This window comes from Engraulis encrasicolus, chromosome 4 (assembly GCF_034702125.1).
Source record: "Engraulis encrasicolus isolate BLACKSEA-1 chromosome 4, IST_EnEncr_1.0, whole genome shotgun sequence".
NCBI classification, from domain to species: Eukaryota; Metazoa; Chordata; class Actinopteri; order Clupeiformes; family Engraulidae; genus Engraulis; species Engraulis encrasicolus.
This window is the reverse complement of record NC_085860.1, coordinates 8,321,746-8,342,910: the sequence shown is the minus strand read 5'-3', so window position 1 is coordinate 8,342,910 and position 21,165 is coordinate 8,321,746. Positions and strand designations below refer to the sequence as shown.

General features: G+C 40.7%; 1 protein-coding gene and 1 pseudogene across 1 annotated transcript; one reads left to right on the top strand and one right to left on the bottom strand.

Moving 5' to 3' along the window:
- Nucleotides 1-1,643: 1,643 nt before the first annotated feature.
- LOC134447254 (uncharacterized) lies at nucleotides 1,644-19,194 on the bottom strand. The gene is made up of 6 exons (XM_063196631.1): nucleotides 18,578-19,194; nucleotides 5,492-5,685; nucleotides 5,308-5,412; nucleotides 5,073-5,168; nucleotides 4,402-4,512; nucleotides 1,644-1,781 (listed from the first exon to the last, which is right to left on the bottom strand). The coding sequence occupies exons 1-6, from the start codon at nucleotides 18,975-18,977 to the stop codon at nucleotides 1,644-1,646; spliced, it is 1,044 nt and encodes a 347-aa protein (XP_063052701.1). The 5' UTR covers nucleotides 18,978-19,194.
- LOC134447021 (toll-like receptor 13) lies at nucleotides 9,769-12,654 on the top strand (annotated as a pseudogene).
- Nucleotides 19,195-21,165: the final 1,971 nt, after the last annotated feature.

Below are 21,165 nucleotides of genomic sequence, written 5' to 3'. Positions count from 1 at the left end.
TGACTAAAAAATAATTATTTTTCATTAAATCACCTGTTCCACAATTATTGGCACCCTTAACAATTCCCAGGAAATAAATATAATTGAAGCATTTCTGTCATTTCTACAGTAGTTAACAAAGTTTACCAGAGTATGTAGGAACATTTAATTAGTAATTCATCACTTCCTGTTTCCCTGGGGTATAAATATGACGTGACACCGAGGCCATTTCTCTTATCCACTCTTAAACATGGGAAAGACAAAGGAACGCAGCATACAAGTGAGGCAGATGTGCGTCGACCTTCACAGGTCAGGCAGAGGCTACAAGAAGATTGCCACTCAACTGCAGCTGCCCATATCTACTGTGAGAGGAATAATTAAGAAGTTCAAAACAACTGGAACAGTGGTAAACAAGCCTGGACGAGGACCCAAGTTTATTTTGCCACCACGCACAGTGAGGAGGATGGTAAGAGAAATCAAAATATCTCCAAAGCTCACTGTTACAGAATTACAACAAATGGTAGCATCCTGGGGTCACAAAGTCTCCAAATCAACCATCAGGCGCTGTCTACACGCCAACAAGCTGTTTGGGAGGCATGCACGGAGAAAACCTTTCCTCACCCACAATCATAAACGTAAACGTCTGGAGTTCGCCCAGCGGTATTGGGGCTTCAACTGGGACCGTGTGCTTTGGTCAGATGAGACCAAGATTGAGCTTTTTGGCAACAAACACTCTAAGTGGGTCTGGCGTGCCACGAAAGATGCGCATGCTGAAAAGCACCTCATACCCACTGTGAAGTATGGGGGTGGGTCAGTGATGCTGTGGGGCTGTTTCGCTTCCAAAGGCCCTGGGAAGCTTGTTAGGGTGCATGGCATCATGAATGCTTTGAAATACCAGGACATTTTAAATCAAAATCTGTTGCCCTCTGCCAAAAAGCTGAAGATGGGTCGTCACTGGGTCTTTCAGCAAGACAATGACCCTAAACATACGGCCAAATCTACACAGAAATGGTTAACCAGACACAAAATCAAGCTCCTCCCATGGCCATCTCAGTCCCCAGACCTCAACCCCATTGAGAACCTGTGGGGTGAGCTGAAGAGGAGAGTACAGAGGAGAGGACCCAGGTCTCTGGATGATTTAGAGAGATTCTGCAAAGAGGAATGGCTGAAGATCCCTCTTTCTGTCTTTTCCCATCTTGTGAAACATTATAGGAGAAGATTAGGTGCTGTTTTGTTGGCAAAAGGGGGTTGTACAAAATATTAACAACAGGGGTGCTAATAATTGTGACACACATTATTTGATGTCAAATAATTATTTCTTTATGTGGGATTTTTTCCCCACTGAATAAATGCACTTGTATTGAAGGTTGGATTTTTCTCTTTTTTTCCATTAAGGTCCCATATTATTTAGAGAGAAATAATAATAATTGGAAGCTAAAAAACACATCTCAACCAGGGGTGCCAATAATAATGGAGGGCACTGTATGTTACACATTCAGAATGGTCAAAGAACTGTACTGTCAAAGATACACACAACATCTGTCAGACAGACAATAATTGTTATTATGATATGATAACAATACAGGGTTATTGTAAAAGTATGAAATGCTTTCATAATATATTTCTATAGTCCTCAAGAATTGGCTTCAAGAGGCACTGCAGTACTAAGCAATGAACTGACCTGACAGCAGACGTGTAAAATGTTTGTTGTGAAGCAAAAACTCCTGAATGGGCTGTGGGTCATCACCTACTTGTAGAAATTCCTCCAAGAGCAAAGGGTCCTCGTCAAATAAAGACACTACCTGCAAGGACATAACTTGTGTCATATCTCTTGATTGGTCTAAAAGGAACACTTAAAGACGTGACCCATGTGAGCAACGCCTTCTTTCGATGTGACGCAACACATACAGGCTTTCGTGATTCGCTCGTCGCTCTGGATTAGAGTTCTCAACAGGCCTGAAAATGTCAACCCGACCCTACCCGGCCCGTGGCTTTTAAAGCCCGAGCCCGATGTTACCCGACACATCACTAGAATTATCTAACCGAACCCGGCCCGAGGCCCGAAGTCGGGGGTCGAGTTTCCCCACGTTATCCTATGGAGAATGACGGGTTGTGGTGGGTCTTTAAGGGCACTTATGTGCAGTAAATTGCATAACCCACTTAAAAACCTAGTGAAAAGATATTTTCCACAATAGAAACATAATATGAAATGGGGAAACGTTCTTGTTATTTAAGCAGAATCATCCACAGCGCGATTTCAATAACCGCCTCTTCACGGCAACAACAATCTATCCACCTTTTGTTTTGACTTCTAAATGTAGGCTTACTACATTTCCACCCCGTGTATCTGATTAAATGTAGGCTACGTGAAGTTGCCCCTCCCTCCTTGTTTGTTTATGCGTGGATGAGATGGAAAGCCTGGCTGTGCCAAACATTGTTTAAAAGTTTCATAAAATTTTGGTCGGCACACAAGGTTTTGGACATACTAATTTCTAGTGGCACCTGGGCTACGGTTGGTGCATTGATCACCAATGTAGCAAAAAAGACAGATAGCCGTGAGAGGATGAGATCTTCCTCGGCTGGCGAGCGCTCCGCATGTGTGTGCGCCCCAAGACCCGACAGTTGCTTAAAAGTCAATTTGAGCACGAAAACAGCAAAGACAATGTGATATTTCATTCAAACAGGGCCTACACGCTCCAAATAAAACATTTGCTGAGGGGATTTTCAACCAGACCGCAGCGCGAGCAGACAGTCAGTGTGAAAAGCCAAGTCTACCGGCACCTTCGCTGCCGCTCGCTTACCATCGGTGCACGAGCCATTTAAATAGTGAAGTGGCATATCGCAACAGCACATGCGGATTAGCCAAATTATATGCAACAAAGTCGCCAACAAAGCGTGGATTTAACGTTTAATACGCATATGCCAACGTTGTGTGAATACGTGGAAAGGATAACCTAATTGGAAAGCCACTGTCCTTTCTAGTATAGCCTATGTAGAAGACCGCTTCGGTTTCGTTTCACCTCATGGGGAAAACATAATTTCCATGCACTGCATTTGCTGAGACTACTAAGCAATAAAGTTAGCGATCAAACTAAAAATATTGGTTGTTGTCATTACAGCATTTAATATGCTAGGCCTACTATGGCTGTTGTTTAAAATAGTCATTGGATTGCCAACCGTCCCTTGTATTAAGGAAACAAAAGTATGGTTCCATGAGCTGACATGGGACTCAATATCGTTAAAATTGCATCTAAGAACTTTTTTCCCGTTTTTATTAGTTTGCGTAATTGTAGCCAATGTAGTTTTTCTGTGCGTTCCGGGACCTCTTTCCAACTCATCATCGCTGTGATGTGATGTTTGTTTTGCGTTCTGGTAGGCCTACCTTGTGATTTACAAATTAAGCACTGCGCAAGGTTGCATGCAGCAGCCTGCCAGACCTTCGTTACGCAGGCCTACATATATTTACATAGATAGATTCTAGGTCTAGCTTTACTGACCCATCAAGGGGAAATTCGCCATGATTCACGGTAAACAGCAGAACTGATTTTTTTTCACTGGCGGAAAAGATTGAGCCCGCGGACCGAACCGACCCGAGCATATGCTTATATTTTCGACCCGAACCGGCCCGAACCCAAAGGGCCCGTCGGGTTTTTCGGGCTGACCCGACCCGTTGAGAACTCTGCTCTGGATTGTTTATGTCAATTGGGAAACACCGGGAAACACAGACAGACGAGGTAACGCACCACTATGAAGCCTTGCATGTGAGTTTTACTTGGGGTGACCGCAGTGTTAATTTCGTGACGAAATATTTTCTTTGCAATATCCATCCAGCGCCTCCTCAGGAAGATCAGAGTGATGGGAGCAAAGCTGCAGAATCTAGGGACCTGGCAGAAGAGGTGGAAAGAGTCAGCTTCTGGTTGTGGTTGTGAAGGTAGGACCAGTCATGGTGGAAAGAGGGGTCCTAGGGGTAGCTAGCAGGGGGGCAGTAGGGTAAAGTCCCTGCCGTTACTCCATGACCGTGTGCAACGTGGGGGGCAACCTATGGGACACCTATGGGTGCAATCGCTATTACACGCTGACGAATGGCTTTTCCCCTAAATTTTTGGGTAGGAAGAAAAATTTGAAACTTTGCTTCTTTCATTCGTCATGCCATTCACCCATATGTTCTCACATTAGTAGACGCAGGTAGAGACACTTTGTATAGTTCAATTTACTTGATCAGAATATGCTTCCATATTTATACTGTATGCAGATAGGACATTTTGACAATTTAAATGATCCTGTGAGACTATGCTTCTTCCTACACACTGTTGACATCATGTGACATCACACACTACTGAACACAGGTGTACTTGGTGTTTCAATTCCTACTGAGTTATGGTGGTTTTGGTAGATGTAGGATGCACGGCCTCTGTTACATACCTGATGGAAGCTCGGCACTGGTAGTAACATTTCCAGCCGAGAGAGGAATTCCCACACCAGCAACTGCAGAGCTGCGTCATAGCTTGGACCATAATGGAATGGGTATATGTCCTATAAAAACGAGAGGAAATATTTATACTATTTACACTATTTGCTGTTTTCCCCTTGTTCAATATTGTAGTGTCTTATTCCATTCACACAATATGAATGTCATATTAGATGACCCCATCAATACTTGCACATTTAGGCCAATTACAGTTCCTGCTGCACCACAATGCATTTTTTGTAATAATGGGATCGTTACATCTCCATGTTAGTTTCAGAGTAATGAATTGCGAATTGATATTGTTCAATGGGAAAATGTCCTAACCATGTCTGTATTAGGAGATTTTGTACCAAAATACATGTACCTCCAAAGCGCGAAACACAAAAATATATTGGCCAAACCCAGGAAAGTTGTTATATGAAATGTGTACAACATGAGAGATGAATATTAAAACGGGGCTCTCTGTGTTATATATACCAAATAAATACCAATCACTGCTAAAAGACTGCTACTGCTTTCTGAGGATATTCAACACACCTTTTAAAAATACTATAGGTGATAAAGTGTTAAAAGTCCACAAAATGTTAATGTGGAATGACCCAAGTGCTATTCCATGTAGTCTCACCTGGAAGTATTGCCTACTATATTCAGGACTGTCCGCAAGGCTCTGGATGAGTTCCTTTAAGTTCTTGACAGCAGCATCTACTGTCTGCCTCATATCCTTTCAAAAGAGAGCAGGACAGCAACCCAGTCAGCACAACAGAGACCAACTTACACCTTATACCAGCACACAAACGGCAACACATTTAACTTCAACGCATTTGTAAACTGGCACTTTCTTTTGAATAGTCAGCTCTAACCCCATCACTGGAAGCGATGTCAGAAATCCTCAAGACTCTTTCCAGCTGTGATGACATCATCTGGAAGGTCCTTGCTGGCTGATGATGGCATGAATCTATAGCAAACTGTCAAACACCAAAATAAGTTTGGATGTCACATCACTTACACAATGTTTCACTGCATGACTAAGCTGTGCTTATTCACCTTTGCTCTCAGGCCAAGAAGCAATACAATCTTTTCCCCAGTGCTCAGTAGGTCAGGGACCAACTCCAAAACAACAGAAACAAACTCCTCCACCCTGTTGTAGGACTGGACTTGGCGCTGCTGGACAACTTGCCAAATGGACGCAGACAGTAGCCTCAGAGGTGGGACCCACATCCGCAAGGAAGACGCCAGATCTGCAACAAGTATGTCAGGGGTTAGGAATTCAGCAGTGTGTTCCCACAACTTCCTAATGTCACAGTTATTGCTCCTATGGTATGTCTGTAATTACTCTGTGCTTTCCAGTCCTATTTGTCCAGGCAAACCGAGTAAACAAACAAAACTTCTCATGGTGATTAAATCATACATAGGTTTCCCGTTTACAAACATTCCTCCCATTNTTCATTGCAAGGGATGCGCAGACAGGTATTGTTTGCAAACAGGAAACCCATATATAAGAGAACCATAAAACTGATTTTCTGAGGGAGTAGGCCTACATAGTATTACATTATACTTACTTATACTACATTATACAATACGCCTTCATCCAAAGTGACGTACAGCTATTTAGAGGGTATTGATTACAGTCCCTGGACCAGTGTGGGGTTAGGTGCCTTGCTCAAGGGCACCTCAGCCATGGAGTATGGTAGGGAGCGGGAGGGTGGAATTCGAACTTGAAAAAACCTCTGATCTAAACCACACCAGCCAATTCACATCGCTGATACTGCAGTGGAGAGGGTTAAGAGCTATACATTCCTAGGAGTCAACATCAAGGAGGATCTCAGCTGGTCTCATCACATCAATTGCATCACTAAGACGGCTAGACAGCGACTGTTTTTTCTGAGACGGCTGCACAGATATGGAATGGAGAGTAGGATACTGGCCAACTTCTATCACTGGACAATAGAAAGCATTTTAACTGGTAATTTCACAGCCTGGTATGGTAACACCACTGCCCAAGACAGGAGAGACCTCCAGCGAGTCATCAAATCTGCTCAACGGACAATCAAATCAGATCTACCCAACATCCAGGATCTTTACAATCAGTGGTGTCTGAGGAGGGCCAAACGAATTATAGCTGATCCGCACCACCCCAGCTACACACACTTCACCCTTCTACCATCTGCCCGGAGATACAGGTGCTTACATGCTCACACCAGCCGACTCAGGGACAGCTTCTTCCCTCAATGTATCAGACTGTTGAATTCAAAAACACCAACATAGGAAGGAATCCACTCATCACATCTCCCCTTTCTCCAACCTGACATTTTTTATTTTTATTTTTTTTAACAAAAAATGCAGCTTTCAACTTTTTAAATCTTTTTTCCTACTTTTTTTTGCCTTTTTAACATTCTTTTTAACCTTTTTTGGGACTCCCAGAGCAGGGAAGCTTTTCATTGTATACATATGTTTCATATATATACACATGTCAAATAAAATATCTTGTATCTCTTGTATCTTGTATCTCTTAAACCATTAGTTACAGCTATGCAATATGAAAGATGCGGGCATCGTTTTTCGGCAGTTACACACATTTCAAAAACACAACATTTTAAAGTCTTGCACAGCTCAAAACAACGTCACACGTACCTCGTAATATGTTGAGGGTATCCACACATAAAGCGAAGTGTCCAAAGTCCTTCATGTATTCTTGAAAGGTCTGCAGAATGTGTTTTGTGAAGCTACTACCTTGAAACAACTATTTGACACTAAAGTCCACCAAGTAGATTGCCGAGTGCATCGCACCATCAGCTGTGGTTCTTTTCATAGAGAGTAACCACAGCTGATGATGCAACGCACTCAACAATCTACTTGGTGGACTTTAGTGTCAAATAGTTGACTTGACCGTAATTTAGATATTCTCAAGGTAGTAGCTTCACAAAACACATTCTGCAGACCTTTCAAGAATACATGAAGGACTTTGGACACTGCGGTTTATGTGTGGATACCCTCAACATATTATGAGGTGCGTTTGACGTTGTTTTGAGCTGTGCAAGACTTTAACCCTATCGCGCCGGATGCATCATATATGTCTCATCAAATTCAAAGCCCTCTCCACGCTGACACAAAAAAAAATCGATCTGAAAAACATCCTGCGTGTCATTTCCAAACGTCCTGCAGTACGCGGAAACCGCCACAAGAGAGCAGCGGTCGACAACAAGTTGACCACAGCTCGGCGAAAAACAGGAAAATGGGGTAGAAGCGGTTTCCCTGACCAACGCTGAGATTTCGTCAAATTGCATAAGGTTTGTGTACAAATTTCCGAAATATAACTCTACATCCTTTAATTTGAACACTTGCTTTGTGCAATTAAGCAAGGAAGAGTTTATATTTTTACACCGTGTTGCAGAGAGATCGTGCTAAAACTGATGAGACATATAAGCACCATCCGGCGGTGGCAGGAAGTCAGCCATCAATGCATTTGCTCCATAGGGAAACTTACAAAGCACACCACGACGATCGTTTAACAAAACACACAAGTTGTTTTACTTCAAGACAAAGATATTGCCTTAAGAAACAGGTTTTACTTGCAATTTTGAAAATGTAATGCAAAATGTTGAAATTATGATCTCGTAAAAAATGCATTGAAGTGAATGGAGAAATGGTCCAATTGTAGTAATGGACCCATATATTCAAATTACACATCAAAAATGAATAATGATCTATATTACACTCATAAATAGGTTGTTGAGCATTCGATCAGCTATGTTTTTACATAGATTTAAAAAAATTACCCAACCAGGCTGTGGGAAATGTAAAATATGGTCCTGCTAAAACAAGGATAGGCTTAAAAAAATGGCAGGATCTCACTAAATATGTAAAGATAATCCTCAAATTAAATTGTCTGACAACTTTTTTAAATTAAAAAAAAGTTGTAAATGCATTAAAAGTCATTTTTCAATGGTCATGAAATTGGAATTTTCATTCATTAAAAGCCTGATGCATCATATATGATGCATTAAATATCTCAGCGACCTTAACAAAATTTTGAATTTTTTTTTTACATTTCTTATAAGGGACCAATATTGATGCAGATTCCAAAAAATTAGAATTTTCTCTCATTGCTTTCATGGTTCAGGTTTCACAGGGTTAAAATGTTGTGTTTTTGAAATGTGTTTAACCGCCGAGAAACGATGCCCACAATCTATCATATTGCATAGCTGATATGGCTAACGAGGCTAATGTGATATTATCAAACTTTCTCAAAACGCATCCTTTTGCCTTGATTTTGCTCTAGAGTGACTGTATTTCATCCCAAACATGCAAAAATCAGGCAAACTTGTTCCAACTCCGGATAAATCCTTTAATGCACGCCGTACCTCCAGTGGCACGCTGTAATAGTCATTGAAAAGTTAACTACCATAGTAGGCTACTACAATACTATGACATAACACAGGGCCTTTAGTAATGCACTATGACTTGGTCATTGCCATTCTGGTAACAGCAAATTTATAACGCCATGTCTTAACGGGTTGAATCTCATAAAGGTAAGTGAAGTGCTGTAATACATAATAATAAATGCTACAATAATAAATGCTACAATCTTTTTGTACACTGTAATATCAGTAGCCATTGTCATAAGGCACTGCCGCTTTCTGAAGTAGTATATCGCTTAAAAGTCACCAATTTCACATCCTCTTTGTTTCTCATGACTTTCACCAGCGATGGCCATACTATTGTCGAAAGGTCAGTCATCAGATATCTTCGGAACGCAGACAAACCTACAGTATGGTAAGTCTGTGGCTTTTCCTGCCCCAGTACATATGCGTACTATGAATTACAGTACCTGTTATATCTAAAGATTTCATTAATGCAGTAGAGATACCAATAGAGATTGCCAACGTGACATCATTGCCCTCACCAAATTTACTTTTAGGTCTTGTTTACACGACTAGGATTGGTAGACCCAGGCTACTATCTGACAAGTGCTAGAATTTGATTTGCCAATTTTGGGGCAAAAGGCATTGCCAACCCATTTGGTAATGTGTCTTGGCAACCTCTATAGGCAGATACTGTATAATTACTGTCAGTTGTATTGGGCTGCAGTGTGCTCGGAGCCACAACTTAGCTGTTTTGACAATCTACCAGAGAGGAAGGGAGGGAGAGAGGAAGGGAGGGAGAGAGGAAGGGAGGGAGAGAGAGAGAGCCATTCCAAATTCACCCTTATTTACTAGACTCTACTGTGTGAGTTGTCAATTCATTTTCTTTTTTCGAATGCTTTATTTCAGATCATGGACACAGTCTGAGGGTACTACAAGTAATTGCTATTGTGAAGAAATATGACTTCTATGGAAGGCACACTTTTTCACGTCTTTCTCTATGGGCTTCTTAGTGTCCCATCACACCAGTTCTTTGTGCGAAACTGCAATGTTACTGTGTTGCCCAATGACACCATGTGCTATGTGTCGTGCAGTGGCATGGACTTGACAACAGTTCCAGCAGTTCACTTGCAACTACCCATTCACATAAAGAAACTGGATATTTCCCGAAATGCCATCTCAGAGGTCAAGTTGACAGATTTCAGGAATGTCTCGAGTCTAAGAGCACTTAATGTGTCGAGCAACAACATCTCTAGGATAGATGATGGCAGTTTTCAAGAGCTCATTCACCTACGCGAACTCTACATGTCTGGCAATCGGCTAAAACATGTAACCAAAGGCTGTCTAAGGGGACTAGTTAGCCTCACTGTGCTGCGATTTGATGAGAATGAAATAGAGAAAATTGATCCATCTGCTTTTGTTTCCCTAGACAATTTGACTCATGTGAATCTGGCAAGTAACCAACTGACTCGCATGGAGTCTGTAAAGACTATACTGCACTTACCAAATTTATTTGAGCTCAAAATTGACTACAACGACATCACCAGTTTTGTGTCTCGTCACCTTTCAAGTACACCTTTGCAACTACAGAAACTTGATTTATCTTGGAACCCAATAACAACCTTTGAGATAACAAACAATGTCCTACCACATCTCCGCTATCTGGATGTCTCCTATGGTGGTTTTCGAGGGCCTTTCCAATGGTTTGTAGCGAATCACTCTTTTCTTAGCTCAGTGGAGACGCTGAATGTGAGTGAATTAGAAACATTTGAGGATTCAGCAGCACAATTCGTACAAACTTTCAGTTCATCCCTGAAAAATCTAGAAATCAGTTATTTAATCCCACCGGATTTTGAAGACTTTTTAGAGAGGACCTGCAGCCAAGTACAAAATCTTCGCTTAGTTAAACCAAAAATCTCTGTACTGAGTGACCACTTTTTCAAATCATGCCACCAATTACAAGTCCTATATTTTACAGACGACCCGACCGAATGTCGACTATCTAAAATATCTCCACTAGCATTTCAGGGACTGAATCAACTCCAGAGACTGAAAGTAAGAGATACAATGATTACCAAACTCAATCACATCACACAGGTTCTACCCACACTTACACAGCTTGACTTTTCCAACAACAATATAAACCAAGTCACATGTTCTGATTTCACTAATTTACCCCTTTTGGAAGGGCTATACCTATACCATAATAAAATTTACATGATGAGTAATTGTACTTTCCAAAATCTGCCAAACTTGCGGGTGCTAAAATTGGGGTCAAATAAACTGTTAGATGTGAGACATATATTTAACGGCCATCTTCCAAAACTAATGATTTTGGACTTACACAGCAATAAGATAAGCAGACTGTATGAAAGGACTTTCAAAGGACTGAGTGCTCTTCGATATCTGAGCATTTACGATAATCAAATTAAGATCATATCAGACGACGCTTTCGCAGGACTGCACAATTTAAAGGAACTGGTCCTTACTGGCAACCACCTTAGTCAAGACACCCTTTACTTTACAGACATTTTTAGAGGTATGGACAACCTGGAAGAGCTGAATTTGAATGACAATTACATAGCATTCGACGGACAATTTTCTGATAGGCCACCTTTTGCACCGTTAAAGTCTCTGAAAAAGCTCTTTATTGCTGGCCAGAGACGGGGCATGACCAACTTGCCTTGTAACCTGCTGGAAGGCCTAAGCTCCTTGACCTTATTTTATGGAGCCAACCTCAATATACAGTATGTCTGCCCAGAGACTTTCTCATACACTCCCAAACTTCGGTATATGGACCTTAGCAAGAATGCATTTATGATGGATAATTCTCTATCTCCAAGGGTATTCCATCCCATTCTTGCACTGTCTGCGCTCAATATAGAACAAAGCTCACTAACATCACTAAACTTTGTAATTGATGCAAACCTTTCTCAACTCAGAAATCTTCAGATCAAGAACAATCAGCTACAAGTTATCAATCAGACTATAATGGAGTCCCTTCCAAATCTAAGAAATATTGATCTTCGAAACAACAAATTCATTTGTGACTGTAGCAATGAATGGTTACTTCACTGGGCCAATAAGTCAGCACATACTCAGGTAATATACTTTAATAAATATCAGTGTAGCTATCCCCCAGTAGCCCAAGGTAAATACCTGGAAGACTTGAATACAAGCTCCTGCACCTTGAATTTGGAGTTCATTTACTTTGTTGGAAGCTTCTCTCTAGTGATTGTTACCCTCTTGGTGGCTTTCACGTACGACTTTGTGCGATTTCAGCTGGTCTACGCATACTACCTGCTCTTAGCCTACCTCTATGACAGCAAGAGGCAGCGGAGACAGAGGCAACATGGCTTCCTCTACGATGCCTTTGTCTCCTACAACTCCCATGATGAACTTTGGGTCCTTCAGGAACTGCTGCCCCATCTGGAGACTGAACAAGGATGGAGACTATGTCTCCATCACCGAGACTTTGAGCCAGGCAAGCCCATCATTGACAACATTGTGGACGGCATATACAGCAGCCGAAAGACCATCTGCGTGGTGACGCGGAACTACTTGAGGAGCGAGTGGTGCTCCAAGGAGATTCAGGTGGCCAGCTTCCGGCTGTTTGACGAGAACAATGACGTGCTCATCCTGGTCGTGCTGGAAGACATCCCTGCTCAACAGCTGTCCCCGTACCACAGAATGCGAAAGCTGGTTAAGAAGCAGACGTATCTCTGCTGGCCAAAACATGGAGAGGATAAGAGAATCTTCTGGGAGAAACTACGAATGGCTATAAATGCTAAAAAGGAAGACAATCACAGTCCGTTAGGAAGGGACGAAGGCAGTGTGATGGAATGACCACCACTTGGCTTATAGTTGCGATCTGACAATCACAAATAAGCGTGCTTCTTTAGTGTAGTGCACAGTGACCTTTGTTTCCCCTCAAATTCAGAATGGCCAACTATAGGCTATTCCCCTTTAGTAAAGATTTTGTTTATTTTGTGAACTGCTAAAATCAGTGGGATAAAAAGGAATACAGTAGGGCTGCCATGGCCTAATGGTTAGGGAGGTGGTTGCAGAGCGTTGCAGATTTGAATCCCACCCTTATGTCCCCACACATCCATCCATTGCTGAAGTGACTTTGAGCAAGACACCTTACTCCACATTGCTCCAGGCTGTAATCAATACCCTGTAAATATCTGTAAGTCGCTTTTGATTTTTTTTAAAAAGTGTCAGCTAAGTTTAATGTAAGTGTAATCACATTCTGCTAGGAGGGGAAGAAGGCAGTGTGATGCAGTGACCACCACTTAATTAAGCAGTAAGCCATGAGAGGCCGTAGGTTGTGCTCAATTGATAACGGCCAAGGGGAGTGGGGCACGACGCGAAGCGGAGGTGGAAGGTGTAGGTTTACGGTCGATTGACCACAGCTATCAGCCAATCAGAATCGAGAACTGGACTGCACAGTGTTAGCTCTTGTGGTTGCTCTCTGACAATCACACGGAAAAAGATGGCGTCTTTAGTGTGGTGCAAAGAAACCTAACTTTGTTCTCTTTGAATCCAGGAGGGTTAGTTCTAGCCTACTCCCCATTGGTCATTTTTTTGTTGATTTAATTTAATTGTGAATGGTTAAATCAGTGGGATAATTATTAAGAATAAGGTCTATAGATTGTGAATTTTTATAATCTTACATTGTCTACAGCATATTTGTCAGTAGAGTGAGAAATCTTGAACTGAGTAATCTTGGAAAAAAAACCAAAACATATTCATATTGTTCGAAATCAGTATTGTCAATTCAGGTGATTTTGTCTATTGCATGTTTTTTTTGTAAAATAATAATTTAAGGTATTGTCTGATATCTGAGTGATTAACAAAAGTTGTTTTTGTCTATTTTTTGTTTTATCCTCTAAGTAAAACTATATACAAACATGATTTCTTTTGAAGGACTGGCTTTGATTAGTTAAATCAGTGGAATAATTATTCAGAATGAGGTCTATAGATTGTGATTTTTTATAATCTTACATTGTCTAGCATACTCTTCAGTAAGCAGTCTTGAGCTGAGTAGGCCTAATCTTGAAAAAAAAAATCAAACTCACATTGTTCGATATCATTATTTTCAATTCAAGTGATTTTTTCTTTTGCATTTCTTTTTTAAATAGTGTAAGGTATTGTCTGATATCTGTGTGATTAGCAAAAGTTGTTTTTGTCTATTTTTTAATCCTCTTTAAGTTAAACTAATTACAAATGTTATTTCTTTGGAAGAACTGGCTTTGTTTAGTTAAATCAGTGGAATTATTGAGAATGAAGTCTACAGATTGTGATTTTTAAAAAAATAATTTTACATTGTCTAGAGCATACTCTTTAGTAAGTCTAGTCTTGAACTGAGTAATCTTGAAAAGAAAAAAATACACATTGTTTGAAATCAGTATTATCAATTCAGGTGATTTTGTCTTTTGCATGTCTTTTTTAAATAATGTAAGGTATTGTCTCTGATATGAGATATTGTCTTGTATGATATTGTCTGAGTGATTAACAAAAGTTGTTTTTGTCTATTTTTTGTTTTATCCTTTTTAAGTAAAACTAATTACAAATATTATTTTTTTGGAAGGACTGATTTGTTTAGTTTTGTATTTAATCAATATGCGGTAACACTTTACTTTAATCCGATTCTATAGTGCATGATGAGCGTATTTATAATTAATTATAATGCACATCATAATTAGTCCCAATGCATGGCTACACTCATAATGCTTCATGATGTATTATCAACGGTTATAACTATCGGCCTACATCTGGCTTATAATGCCTTAGTTTAGAATAACGTCTTATTCACAGCTTTATAAACACTTAATAAATAATGAACTAATTATCAACAAAATGCTTATAAATGGGCAAGAAATACTACACTAACACAGCCGACACAGCGCAGTCGTTTCTCCTCTTAAGACCAGAGTGCATGAAACCACATAAAACTCACACAGTAGAAGTTGATTCCCACTCCACTGTGCAGTCATAGTTTGGTTATTACTCTTTTTTTTTAAAGATATGTTTTATGGGCTTTTGGGGCCTTTATTTTTGATAGGACAGTGAAGGTGCGACAGGAAGTGAGTGTGGAGAGAGATGGGGTAGGATTGTGAAATGACCCCGTCCGGACTCGAACCAGGATCCCATGCAATGCAAGCCCAAATGTGGGGGGCTTAGCGCGCTGCGCCACAACACCCCCAGTTATTACTCATTTACAAAAAATTGTAGATGCTTTGTTAAATGTTAATTGTTATTAAATGTAAACAAAGTGTTTATAAAGCTGTGAATAGGACGTTAATGCAAAGTGTTACCCTGTTTTCTTAACCCAGCGCTGCCACCATCTACAGCGCTAAGGGAACTCCCTTTATTCTCAACATCTGCTGGTCTCCTAAAGGGGCGTTCCCCATACATTGCATGGATACAAGAAAAGTATGGACCTGAATCCTCTCTACTTTATATAATGTCTGGATGTGTAGCTTCCTGATTCAGACATGGTTTCGTAGCCAGAGACAGTTGAAACTACGGATGACTATGAGTGCTAATAAGGAAGACAATCGTATTTTGTCAGGCAGGGATGAAGGCAGTGTGATGGAGTGACCACCACTTGGCTTGTGGTTGCTCCCCGAGAATCACATGAAATAGCTAGCGTCTATAGTGTAATGTACAGTTACCTAGTTTGGTTCCCTTTGCCTATTGGGTCCAGAGCCTGTAATGAAGTTCATACGTATATAAAAGTTGTTTTTGTCTATTTGTTTGTCTTATCCTCTTTCAGTAAAACTATATACAAAGATTATTTCTTTTGCAGGACTGACTTTGTTTAGTTTTGTATTTAATCAACATGCAAACTATCTATACATCATATGTTGACACACACACACACAATCAGGTGATGTAGCACTGTGAGCCCTTATCGGACGTTATACCAAAGTACACTTTCAGAGAGGAAGTTACCGCACACTATTGTCCATAGTGCGTGCTGAATTTATTTACAGAAACAACGTTTCGGCCAGTGTGGCCTTTCTCAAGTTTTTACTACAACTACTAAAACACTGGACGAAACATTGTTTCTGTAAATATAATTCAGCACAATAGACAAGAGTGTGTGGTATCTTCCTCTGTGAAAGTGATATTGCACCCGCTACCTGCACCTCGAAACCTCTGGTGTGCGGTCGTTGGCTTCCTCTTCCAGTTATACCAAAGTACACACATTTTTAACTTAATTTACTTCAATAATTATTGAGAAACAATATAACGCTCCAAACAATATTTAAGTAGCAATAATGTGTCTTTTAATACAAATACAAAGCTTATACTGGTCTAAAGCCCATTCAAGTGGCATCTCCTCGAAATATGCAGACTGCAAATAACTGCAGATATTGAACAATATTTGGCTAGTTGTTTTGCTCTCTTCTTGTTTAGTCTGGCAACCTTTGACATGCAGTCTGTGAGTGCATACTATAGATGAATGCCACCATTAATGTTTTGTAGCCACTTTCTGCCTAAGTTACTGATTGGAATGAATGGTACACACACACACACACACACACACACACACACACACACACACACACACACACACACACACACACACACACACACACACACACTTGGGGCACTTGTGGGGCCTATCTTTGTGGAGCCCTTCCATTCATATTAACCCTATCAATAGCTAAAGAATGCTAAACTGTGCCCAAAACCAAAACAATACCTAACCCTAACCTTAACCTGTCAGTGAGGAAATGTTGTTACCCTTTTACTTTTACCAGTACTATAAAACTACCAAAAGGGGTCAAATCATGTGGGGTCCAGGATTTGGGTCCCACATGGAGCGAGGGCCCCAGTATGTGGGTGTACTCCAATAGCAGTGGCCTAATGAAGTTAGATATGTGTAGTAGACACACACACACACACACACACACACACACACACACACACACACACACACACACACACACACACACACACACACACAGGCATGTCCACACACAGGCACGCATGAACACACACAGGCACGCATGCACTCACACTTTCTCTCTCTCACACACACACACACACACACACACACACACACACACACACACACACACACACACACACACACACACACACACACACACGATCACACACGCACACACCAACCCCACACGAACACACACACACACAGTACACCTCCTACATTCTGTTCCATGCTAAGCAGGTGCGGTTGTCTGGCTAGAAGTAACAGAGAAGCCCATGCGATCCACTGACAGGCAGACCTCCGAGCAGTGATGGCCAAAACACTCCGGAGGTACTTGTGTGACGAATGCCAACTAAGGAAGACACACACACACACACACGCCCGTGCACGTGCACGCGCACACACACACACACACACACACAGTTTGATGATAGATGATGGATACAGTGGTACTCAGGTACACACAAACACTGCCGAATACAATAATGTATATTGATATTGTATTGACAAATCCCGATGCGCAGAGTCACTTAAAAAAGAGCCTCTTGTAACCTATTCTACCTATAAACGTAATGTACACATATACATGCACAAACTCACATGTACATAACTTACACAAGTGGGTCTTAACATTGAAATTATTCAATTAAATTACGTGTACTGTATATAACTTACACAAGTGGTTCTTAACCTGGGATGTCTCAATCAAGAATCATTGAAATTCAATTAAATTACGTGTACACGTGTAGAAGTTTTGGTTGGTGCGCTGGTTGTCTTGGGTACAGGTAAGGGGGTGCTTTAAGAAAAACAGGTTAAGAACCTCTGACTTACACAATCATGAATAGTTAGAGCTAACTTGCTCATTGACTCACATAGAGCGCTTTTGCAAAAATCTGGTGCATGGCTGCATTGGCTACAACCAAGGTTGTCATTAACAGTTGTGAACAAAAGCCCACACCTCCTCCATTCCATATGCATGTATTTATAACCCATACAACCTCCAGGTAAGGTTGTAAGTAAGAGATAAATGCTTGTGGAATGGACTGTGTGAAGAAGTTTGTTGACATTTTTGTGGGCCCTTAAAGGATTTATCCGGAGTTGGAACAAGTTTGCCTGATTTTTGCATGTTTGGAATGAAATACAGTCACTCAAGAGCAAAATCAAGGCAAAAGGATGCGTTTTGAATAAGTTTGATAATATCACGTTAGCCTCGTTAGTGAAATAAAAGACCAAATGGGAAACTTCAACTCCCATTGTCATTGCAACACAGCACTCCACAGCACACAAGTGTTCATTGGTGCACACAATGATATAGTATTTATGCCTCACCCACGCAAGGGCCCCGATGGCGCCCCAAGGGAGCAGTGCGGCAGGACAGCACCATGCTCAAGGTACCTCAGTCATGGAGGAGGATGGGGGAGAGAACTGGTTAATTACTCCCCCACCAACCTGGCGCGTCGGGAGTCGAACTGACAACCTTTGGGATACAAGTCTGACAAGCCATGGCTGCATTTATCCATCTATATATCTGCTCTTACTATTCACTTACATTTTAAGTCATCTGGTTTCGATATCCTTGTATATTTGAAAGCTATGGGATGGTCAGGACCAGGCTACATTCATTGCACACAATGCACAGTCCATTTCCAATAACTCCGGTCCATATTAACATTTATTTGATACATGATGACAGTCAGGTCAAGAGAGACGAAACAGAACATCAGTAGTTTGTAATGTCATAAGTGACAGAGAATCACATCAATGGAAAGGCAAGGAAAAATACACCACCTCCACATAGCCTACCTGTAGGAGGGTCTGACACAATTTTCCCCACAGTGCTCTCTCCTGAGACATTCTTGGAGGTCGGCTGCTCTCTAGTTCTGCTCAAGTGCATCTTCTTATCAGCACGTAAGTCCTGCCCATTCCCATATTTAACTGTGCAGTCAGCATCAATGTTATTTGCGGTACATGTGACGGAGAATGTGCCAAAATTGCTAGCTCCTTTCGATATAGCATTTATGTGTTTGGCTGCCTTTTCATGCCGAATGATATCTCGGAAGCCACCATAGCCAATTGTTATTTCTCGGCAGCACACAGTGCAAAATGCTTTGTGTGGGTCATCGACACCTTTAACCCATGACACTTTGTCTTCCCATGCTGTTTCGTAGCGGCGGAGGTCCCTTATCTTCTGGGGTTGTTCCATGTTTCAGCCATTTGAAAAGATGCTTCCCCTCATAGACTTAAAACACATGGACGTTGCCTCCTTCTGCCTATCTTCGCTCTCTCGTGAATTTGAAATACCAGGTTTAATATTTTAATGAAAGTAAAATATCCATCACCAAGTGGGAAAATCGAAACACAACAAACAAACACACCAAGCAGCTTCTTCTGATTGTTTTATGGCGGCTGGGAACAAATATTGAGCATTACCGCCACCAACTGGACTGTAGAGGAGTAGGCCTATAAGACTAACCTTCAAAAAAAAGGGAAAAAAAGGAAATATAAGCAATATCTTGCTTGCACATGGTCTATGGGTGTGAGACGTGACGCCTTGATTTTTCGTAACATTGGTTAAAAACCTACAAAACTGTTATTTTCCTTTAAAAAACAAATGTCAATGAAAGAAGATGTGGTACATTATGTTTCATATTAGTCTTAGATGAGAAGAAACATTTTTGTTAAGATTTATGTAAAGGTTTATAGCCTATGTCAAATATCCTGCGGTGTGACTAACATAAATGAAACCTGGAATATAATAAACCAACAACATTTTGAATAATGTATGAAGCATTTGGCATGATTGCATAAATATTAACTTTATATTAAGATATGTGAATGTGAAAAAAACTCAAGACAGTAATATTAACTACAAGTTAAATTTCGTAACACAAATTGCGTCCTGTGGGGTGACATGTATGTCAATGTTTGTGAATGGGCAGCTGCAAGGCCAACTACAAGGGTCTTAAAGACTGGCTCCTAACCAGTCAGTACATCAGTTATTGGAGAGTGCTGTGGAAGTTTAAGGTGACTCTTAACCTCTTAATATGTCTTCATATTGCAATCTTTCTGTCACGCAATGCCTAGGTTCATTTTATGGTGTCCTGTGGTGTGACTGCTCTTATAAGAGGAAAAAAAGTTTTTTATGAATGAAAACATATTAAGATTAAACACAATATCATTATCAATTTAGCATGAGCTCAGATGTCAATCATGTATACAAAAGGATTAAAATGGCCATAATGCAGTGAATTCCCTGTGGTGTGTCTCCATTTTCTTGCGGTGCGACATGCCTATGCAATGTGTTGATGCAGGACACATTTTCCCAAAAATAGCAAAAATAAGGTGAAATTCCACAGACCACTAAGTGCTTTATTTTTTTTATGTTTTTCCAATTTCTATCCATCATTTTTTTCAGGAATTTGAAAAACTTTTTTTTTTTTTTTTTGCGTTACGCCCTTAAACGTCAGCCACCCATATGCAAGTTGATCTAAACTTTCTCCTGATGTAACTTCACCTAAATTATACCCTGTAATAAGTGAAGAGTTCAGATGCAAAACCCCCTAAGTGCCTTTTCAGAAAATAATCTTAATTCATTTTTATTTAATACAAAGCTATCAAAATTGCATATTTTTTATTTTATTTATGCAACATAAGTATTTATATGTATTATCAAGTACATGAATGTAAACCAAACCAACAACGGGGTTCTCTAAAAATATAGAAGTGCAGGTCTTCAGAAATGGAGTTAGGGGGTTTTGCATCTGAACTCTTCAAGTGTCCATAGGCCTATTAAATTTGGGGATTTCTCATTCATTTTCCAATAGGGTGACATGAAAGGAGATATGGGGCTAGACCAGGGGTGTTTTGGCTCGAGGGCCGCATTGGCTTTAGAATATTGACAAAAGGGCCGGATGCCACAGACAATAAAACATGATGTACGTTGACATAACTTGCAGCAATGATATTTCTTTTTTTGATTTTCTTATTGTACTATAATTAAAATGAATCTTAAATTCGCAATACTCTTGTTTTAGGTAGCATTTTAAGAATGTTGAGTAACCGTTTGAATTTGAATTTAAAAGTTGTCTTTCTTGTAAAGGCTCTGGGGGCCACATGAAATGGCTCAGTGGCCTGAGTTTGCCCACGTCTGGGCTGGACTGTAGGAAAGAAACACACACACACACACACACACACACACACACACACACACACACACACACACACACACACACACACACACACACACACACACACACACACACACACACACGCACGCACACACACACACACACACACACACACACACACACACACACACACGCATACACACACGCATACACACCAAGTGCACAGCTTTACTGTAGATTATGTTTCTGTCAGGCATGCATAAC